The sequence below is a fragment of the Drosophila innubila genome (genome assembly GCF_004354385.1).
Source record: "Drosophila innubila isolate TH190305 chromosome 2R unlocalized genomic scaffold, UK_Dinn_1.0 1_C_2R, whole genome shotgun sequence".
NCBI lineage: Eukaryota > Metazoa > Arthropoda > Insecta > Diptera > Drosophilidae > Drosophila > Drosophila innubila.
Window position 1 is genome coordinate 20658203 of NW_022995374.1, and position 8097 is coordinate 20666299.

Sequence of the window (8097 nt, forward strand, 5' to 3'; positions counted from 1 at the left end):
TATTTTTGTACATTTTTCTTATTTAAAATTATAAAATGAAAATACGGTAATTTGTATATTAAGATATCTTAGGTCTACTGTCACTATCAATTGATTTGCTTGCTGTTTTTTTAAGTTAAATTGAAAATGTCAATTATTTTGTTCTACTTAATATATTACAAGATAGTTAATAGGTTGACAGGCAAATATGATATCTGGCTCTACCTCTATAGCATATATTCTCAAATCTACATAATTAAATCTATCAAATCTATCTAATTAATCGTAGGAATTACAATCCTTTATTTTTATCTACATGCACAACTGATTACGCTTCACAAGATTCGTTTCGTATTTTATGCACTACCTATAATATCCTCTTTCACGTTTTCTCCTCAGAACTCTCTCTCCCTCTCCCTTCCCTAAAATCCGCACTTTCCAATACCTATCGTTAAATTGGATGTTGGATCATTTATTATTGTTGCTTACCCCAGATATAACTTAAAATTTTTTTTTTACAGTTCATAATTTATATTTAATTTTATTTGTATTTGTAATCTTTAACTTAATTTTTATGCTTGGTAATTTTTTCATTGCCGACTGCTTTTAGTCGTGCATAAATAAATAAAAAAACATATAAAGGCAGATAAATATAAAGAAATCAACTGAGACATTTGCTTGTAACATCCGATATTTAGAGTGTAAGCACACATTGAATACGTTTATCGTGTGCGAGTTTGGAGTCGCCTTGGCGACACAGACTCCAGTGCCGGTTCCATTCGAAACAACTTCATTTAACACGCATAAACCAGGGCAACATGTGTGTGTGGCGGCAGCTGGAATTCCTTATGCCAGGCAAAGTGAAACTGTCACTGAGAAGACTTTTCTTTCCTTTTTTTTTGGCTAAGAAATGTAAAGTGTGTGTTTGTACATAAGTCTAACTGAATGGGAGTGGGGGGAGGGGGGATGCAAGGGGTTCACTGGGTTGCATATTTAAATTTATGATTATGTCGTTATGCTGTCTGCCCACATTGCTTAGGCGAACGAAAAACTGACAGCGGCAAACTTAATACAAATTTATGTGCAACATATTTTTGCACTTTTTCTGGGCATAAAACAGGCAACAACAACAAAACCAAATAGCCAAGCTAGTGGGGTCTATTCAGGCTGGCCAACATATGCTCTGTTTACTCTGCTTAGTCTGGACAAAGTTTCAAAGCTTGATGAGGCAGCTGGCAAGAGAATTGCATGCCTGAATGGTTGGTGCTGCTTTAAGGCCGGCCATTAAGTAAGAACATTAAAATGCCTCTTGCCGAGTCTAAATTGCATTTCGTCTAGTCGTGTCATGCTCGAAAATGACAAATTCTTACATAATAAGAGACGTCGACAAGAAAAATGGCGTTCATTTGGCAGGTGAGACGGCGTGAAATTGACTCAAAGCTGAGCGAGAACACGGAAGAAGACACAGCGACACGTATACGGATACAGATTCAACACAAGCTGCGTAGCTAACTCATTTTTAAATACAAATTTATGTTGTTAAATTTTTGTTAGCGAATGGCAAATAAAAAATTTGATTAATTTGCAGCGCCTAATGGCAGGCTATAAATTCCGAGTTAATAAAACAAGAAGAAGGAAACAGGAAACAGAGGACATTCTACAGTTGAACAGTTGAGCAGCCAAGCTGTCAGCTAGCAGCTAGAAGCCAGAAGTCTGAAGCCTGAAGCCTTCTTTTGCCTTTTGCTCTAATAACAAATTTGTCACGAGCCACTTTGACAGTTGTGTGTCACAACTTGGAACTCCACTTGTGGCCACAAAACCACCAAAGCACTGTGGGTGGAGAGGACAAAAAGGAACCCACCGCAATCCACCCACAATGTCAGCCAATGCCAACTGTCGGTGACAGCGCAACTAATGCACAGTGGGTCAAGAGTTACTTTCAAGGGTTAAATGATAATGTGTATCTTGTTTAGGTTTATCGATCAAAATGTTAATCATTGAGTAGTTCTTTTTTAACTCTACTGAGTGTTAACAAATTGTTTGAAGACAGTTTTAAATTGTGCCAAGGCTTAGAATAATTATTTAAAATGTGATAGTCTCACAGTTATACATTGTATCTTATTTAAAAATTATTTACATTTACTATACCTCAGAACATATGTAAACTATATAAGTATATGCAAATTTTTTCAACCAACAGCATCTGCACCTAAAATATTAAAATGTAATTTAATATATATTTTCGGAATTATTGGCCTGTCAATTATAACCTAAGCGACACGCAACATACAAAACACGATAATTTAAAAAAACTCACTCCTGAATTTTGTATTTGCTTTTTGTCGTGTACGACTTTTATTCAAATAGGGCTCGATATAAATTAGTTATTAAAACTATTTTTAAATATACCTACTTTTATATAAATTTGTTCGATGGTATCAAATTCTGCCAAAATTTTAATAAACATTTTAAATGTTTAAATGTTTTAGCTTTTAATTATTCTTTTATAATCTCAAGTACACCAAATTGTGCACCAATATACAAAATTAACAATGCGATTGCTTCTTGCGTTTTCCACGCAAATTTATATAGGAAAATAAATTAAAAGCTGTTTCCTGTATTTCCTATTCGTAATATTTCTACGGCAGTATTTATTTGATATATGTATTAATAACAAAAGCATTGCTAATCAATTGCAGTGAAGCACGCAAAAGGCCAACTCTCAATTCGATTAGTAAAACCGACACTGCCAAACTGTCAGCGGCAATTTCCACACAGAGCTCTCTCACTCATTGAGCGTCAAGTCTAATTACCACAAGCCAAGACCGGGAACAGTCAAGAGCAGCAAGAAGCAAGCAAGACAGCAGTAGAGTGGTAATAGAGAAGGGGGGCATCACTTTAGTGACTGGTCGCTGCTTGGTAAAATGCATTCAAATTGGCTTAAACTAAGACGGTTAAGCGTGCAGCTGTCTAATTGAATTTGGCTCTTTGGCCCCTTGAAAATGAGGGCCAACCCCTACTTTAACCCCTTTTGGCCCGAAAGTAATGTGAAAGTGCCAGCAACTTCAAGATTTATTAGCATCAAGATTAAAGCATTAAAAATTTTCAGACTGTGTTGCAAACGCAACAACAACGACAACAACAACAACAACAACAACAACAACAACATGAGCTACCCTGTAAGCAATGTACCCTGGAGACTAGAGAAAGTGAGTGCAATTTTTGTTGGGGGCAACCATCATCAATTTGGACTCCTTGCTGCTGTTCTTGTTGCTGATGTTGCTGATGTTGTAGTTGTTGTTGTGGTTGCTGCTGCTCCTGTTGACTGTTTCCGCCGGAAGCGTGGCGCGAGCAACAACAATAGCAACAACTACAGCTACAACTACAACTACAACTACAACTACAACTACAATGCATTGCATTGCGCACTTTGGCGGTCAAAACTTTCAACATTAGCACTTAATTTACTGGCGCTACTTAATGAAGTCTACACTTGGCTAATTTACGCGAAACGCGTTTCCCTCCAACTTATGTAGTCTGTGTGTAGGTGTGTGTGAGTTAAGCACTCGTCTATCGACATTTTGAGAAAACTTTTCACATATTCCTTGTTTCTGCTTCACTTCAATCACATTACGACTACTTTTTACTCTTACATAAACTTTCACCTGTTCTGCTTTAGAACATCTAATTAAAACGAGTAGCAACATTTTTATTTTAAGATTTTATTATAACTGAAATGTTTATAAAATGCAATAAGAACAACATAATTTATTCGAAATCAATAATATTTTTTACGCTTATTCTCGGTATTAGTCAAGCAAAGATTATCTTCAATGAATTGATTAATGCATTTAAGATTTTACTCTTAAAGCTTTCTAGATATTTTCTATTTTTTGGCATTTTCTCCGCGTTTGTCGGTGCAAATTTCATAGCGTTCACAACACTTCGGATAATTGTCTACGGGATATTTTCGCTCTCCTAGTGTGCAGCCTGCGGAGACCTTTGGCTCAAAGCAACTGCAATAATACAATAAATAAGTTGAATTTTTTTTATAATATGAATCTTACTCAAATGTAGTCCAATCATAATTTTCGAAGCAGAGGGCTTTACACAGTGTTGATGGTACTTCGGTAGTTTCCTCATCGTTCCTTAGGTAGGACGGGTCAAGAATGCACCTTCTTCCATGGAAGTTTACCAGAAAGTCAAGGTGTCCTGCAGTAAGTGTCACAAACATCAAAAGCACAGAAAACTTTAGTATTTGCATCTTTCCGTGTTGAAATCAGAAAATCAATGAATCAGTCGACATGAAGCTCAGCTTAAAAAACCAATGATTAAGACAGAGTACAAATAATATGAACTGTAAATGCTGATTACTAATGAATTCATGCACATCAAGAAAATAATGCATTTACATACACTCATATTGTCGGTATTTGGAGTATGTACAGACGAGTGCGAAATAATAGGAACAGCATATGTGAAAAATTAGCTCGATAAAAATAATTGCTATAAAAACATTTTTATAATAAGTATTAATACTATATTAGTAGTACATATATTAAGCTATTTATATCTAAAAAGAATGCATATCCTGTGATGTCCTTATCAACTTTGTTGTGTTAAACAAATTTTTACTGCTATTTTTTATCTGGAATTTTTCATTCCGCGGTTGTTTCGCTTCCAGTGTAGCTAGCCCTTAAGATGTAGATGTGAATCATTTAATTGTAAAAATGATAAAGCGTATTTTATATTTTCCTCAAGATATTTTTATATATTAACGATTTGATTACGAGTCTGCTTTATTGTAGAAATCATATATTATTAGCTGTTGTTTGTATTCCGACTGATAAGAAATTTAATTCAGGTCATTTAACTGTATGCAGAAAAACTGCAGCAAATTAAAACGTATATAATTAATGTAAGAATTACACTGAAAGAAACTACAGGCATAACACAGAGCTTATTAGTTGTTGATAAAAGTTCATTATGCCTTCTTTCAACAAATATTCTTCGAACTGAAGAGCCCCTTTTATCCGTAATATTACTTAAAAGAAGGGTCTTCAGAAGCGTAAAAACATACGAATGAAAGAGTATCATTATTTTATGACGTCAAAACTCATTTGAATTAGATAAGCGGCAAGTAAAGTAGCTCTATATAAATAACCACTGTTGACTCAAAGAAAATTACTGTGGTTTCTGATAATATCGTTCAGTTCTCGAAGCGAGTTCTTAGCTTAAGGGTCGACCTAACGTATCTCGGTCTTCAAAATGATTTTAAAAATCCAAAGCGAGACTGCGCGAAAAACAATTGCGGTGCTCTCGGTGATCGTGTCAATAACTTTTATTGTTTTTACGACCACTGTGTTTGTGCTCAATGGCGACGATTTTATAGATCAAAGAGTATTTAATCATATCTGCTTGTTGCAGATTATTGCCAGTGGTTTACTCTTCATCGGCACCGTATACGTAAGACAAATCAACTCTGAATTGCTTTTGAGTATAAAAGTATGTGTTTACTTTATCCTTCATATACAGGCTAATCAGTGGTTTTTCTTGCCTTGGATGCTAGTTGCATTTGCCTTCGCCTATACTTTGGTCTACAAGAGCTTGTATATTTGGTCCTTTTTGCTAAACGATGTGAAATACGTTTTGATTATCAACTTTATGCTCTACACCCTGGCAGGTAGGCTTTAGTAATGATTTCTATGATAGACCTATTATATATATCTTTTTTGTTTTTCTTTAGGTTTTTGGTTTTATTTTATTCATGCCGTCTATGTTGATTTTATGGATATGAAAACGGAAGATAAAAAAAATTATTATATTATTCCCCTTAAAATTTCACCTTGGGGGCCTAAGCAGAGTGCTATAAAAATTATAGTTGTGTAGCAAAACTCTGCAATTGAGTTTTGATTAAATAAAAATATGTACATTGATTCAAGTGACAAATTTAAAAATACTTAAAAATTAAAAAAAAAATCTTCGATTATAGCTCGATTCGGCAATTTGTCAAATACAACGGTAAGAGCTATGTGAACTAATTGAGTCACAATGTACGCTCCCCTGATATAAATCACAAATAAGTCACCATGTTATCTCTGCTTATCAATTTATATTCAGTGAAAATAAATAAATGTGGAACATCTGCTGCAATTAATGATCGTATTAGAGTTATTTAGAGGGTAGAAGGGTTCAGTTAGTTTAAAGCACATGAAAGCATAAAATAATATTCTAGTAATCAATGCTCAGCACACAGGAGAGATAGGGGTAGGGGTAGGGGTAGGGGTACTCGTATTGACGCCTGACATTCAAGCCAAAGGGAATTTCAGCGCCAACTGCAAAGTGTGAAATGCAATTGAGCTGGAAAAGAACACGCAAAGCGACGTCGACGTCGACGTCAACGTCAACGCTTGTGCAAATTAGTGTGAACATTGCGGTTGTCTGTGTGTGAATCTATGTGTGTACACGTGTGTGAGTGTGTGTAACCAAAACCGTAGCCCAAACTAAAATAAGCGTTAAAATGTCTGCTAAAGAAGTGGAGCCATATGCGTTAGGTTGCACTCTCTCTCTCTCCCTCTCTTTCTGCTGTGGCAGGCACGCGTTTGCGGGTTGCATGCCCCTCGATGCATGCGTATTGCATTACCCAACACACACACACACATACATGCATACACAGATACATCCCCTTACAAAATGGCATATGAATAGATACATGCTGTGTTGTTTGTTTGACTGTCTGTCTGCCACTCGGTCTGTGGGCGGTTGCTCGTAATCCAACGAGCAGACAGGTTAAATACACCGCAAGGACAGGCCACACACACCCATACACACCCGTACAAACACACACATTGAAAGAGTGTAAAAAAGCGGGAAAAACGAGTTAGTATAAAGTGGCAATGCGGCTCGACAAGGCGGCAAACATGTGCTGCGTGTGGCTGCAACTGTCGCTGTGGCAGCCTCAGAGGGAGACTGCCCCATTGTTGTTGTTGTTGTTGTTATTGTATCCACGGCCAGACGCAGCCAGCAAACAATAATAATGCAACAATAGTGTGCGCCACAAACAAATTGCTTTTGTCTTCTCGTATTCGTACTCGTACTCGTATCTGTTTCTGTTTCCGTTTCTATCTCTGTGTGTTGAGCTCATCGGGTTCACTTGCAGATTAGTTTCGTTGTGAATTTTTATTTGCATTTTTAGCCATTTACTCAGTGGCGTAGCCTAGCTAATCTCTAGGAGGGGCTACCCCTGCCTAAGGGTACAACTTCAGCCCCTTCAGCTAGCTGTCTTTGTGGGGTTGTCTACGCTGAGCTTTTGTTGTCTGCAAAGTTTGCCTTTGACACAACGCTGTTACCTTGGCTGAGTGTATGTGTGTGTATGAGTGTGTGGCAGAGCCCGAAAACGAAATCCATTCATTGAAACGTGTAAGCTTGTTCAGCTGAATTGAAAATTAACTATAAATTTGATGGCAACATGCAAACTCTGAAGTTTGTCCACTTCAACGACGAGGTTGGTCAAAAAACGAAGGCGTCAACAACTGACAACCGCCCCGCCCCTATCACAGCCTTCTTCCCCACACTCGTTGCGAAATTTAATGCCAGCGTCAATACAAAAATTCATTAAAAAACCAGTGCTGAGTCCAGTTAGAGTGCGAAATAAAAAACGAAATTGAATTGCCGAAAATTTGCTTTGAGCACAGAAGCCGCACAAAGGTGCGAACAACTTGCCACCAAATGGGGCAATGTTAACCCTTTTGACAAGCCATAATAAGTAATACATGTTTTGTTTCCAATGAGTGTTTCTTTTATTTTTTTTTGTCAAAAGGGTCGCGACAACTGCGACACTCGCTTCATTTTATGGCCGTCACCTTTTCTTTTGTGCCAGGAATTAACAGCGGCTAAAGGCATATAAAAAAGTGTTAAATTTAAGAGCCTTTGAAATGAAGGGCAGGGGACTAAAAGCAATTTGCAGAAAACGGCATACAAATGAAATGAAATTCAATAAAACGTTGAGAATTATTTGAAATGACTGCGAAAACGAGACGAGGTCGTCGATAAACAATAGGCAGACCTGAAACTAATAAATTTTGTCAAATTCAACAAATCACACATACTTATTTCTAT

The 8097-nt window shown here is 36.7% G+C and overlaps 2 protein-coding genes across 3 annotated transcripts; one reads left to right on the top strand and one right to left on the bottom strand.

The window, feature by feature from the left end:
* Nucleotides 1-3746: 3746 nt before the first annotated feature.
* On the bottom strand, nucleotides 3747-4258 carry LOC117784763. The gene is made up of 2 exons (XM_034622575.1): nucleotides 4047-4258; nucleotides 3747-3995 (listed from the first exon to the last, which is right to left on the bottom strand). The coding sequence occupies exons 1-2, from the start codon at nucleotides 4241-4243 to the stop codon at nucleotides 3866-3868; spliced, it is 327 nt and encodes a 108-aa protein (XP_034478466.1). The 5' UTR covers nucleotides 4244-4258; the 3' UTR covers nucleotides 3747-3865.
* A 913-nt stretch (nucleotides 4259-5171) lies between these two features.
* LOC117783559 lies at nucleotides 5172-6136 on the top strand. Of its 2 annotated transcripts, none has more exons than XM_034621005.1 (3): nucleotides 5172-5438; nucleotides 5508-5662; nucleotides 5726-6136. In XM_034621005.1, exons 1-3 carry the CDS (start codon nucleotides 5248-5250, stop codon nucleotides 5866-5868), a joined length of 489 nt encoding a protein of 162 aa, XP_034476896.1. In that variant the 5' UTR covers nucleotides 5172-5247; the 3' UTR covers nucleotides 5869-6136. The 2 variants fall into 2 exon arrangements, with proteins under 2 accessions (XP_034476896.1, XP_034476895.1); XM_034621004.1 differs by having other exon boundaries at nucleotides 5175-5445; nucleotides 5515-5662.
* Nucleotides 6137-8097: the final 1961 nt, after the last annotated feature.

Coding starts and splice junctions, on each gene's coding strand:
- LOC117784763 (XM_034622575.1), bottom strand. CDS start 4,243: ATGCAAATACTAAAGTTTTCTGTGCTTTTGATGTTTGTGACACTTACT. Junction 3,996..4,046: donor TATGATTGGACTACATTTGA/GTAAGATTCATA, acceptor GTATTATTGCAG/TTGCTTTGAGCCAAAGGTCT.
- LOC117783559 (XM_034621005.1), top strand. CDS start 5,248: ATGATTTTAAAAATCCAAAGCGAGACTGCGCGAAAAACAATTGCGGTG. Junction 5,439..5,507: donor GGTTTACTCTTCATCGGCAC/CGTATACGTAAG, acceptor CTTTATCCTTCA/TATACAGGCTAATCAGTGGT. Junction 5,663..5,725: donor TATGCTCTACACCCTGGCAG/GTAGGCTTTAGT, acceptor GTTTTTCTTTAG/GTTTTTGGTTTTATTTTATT.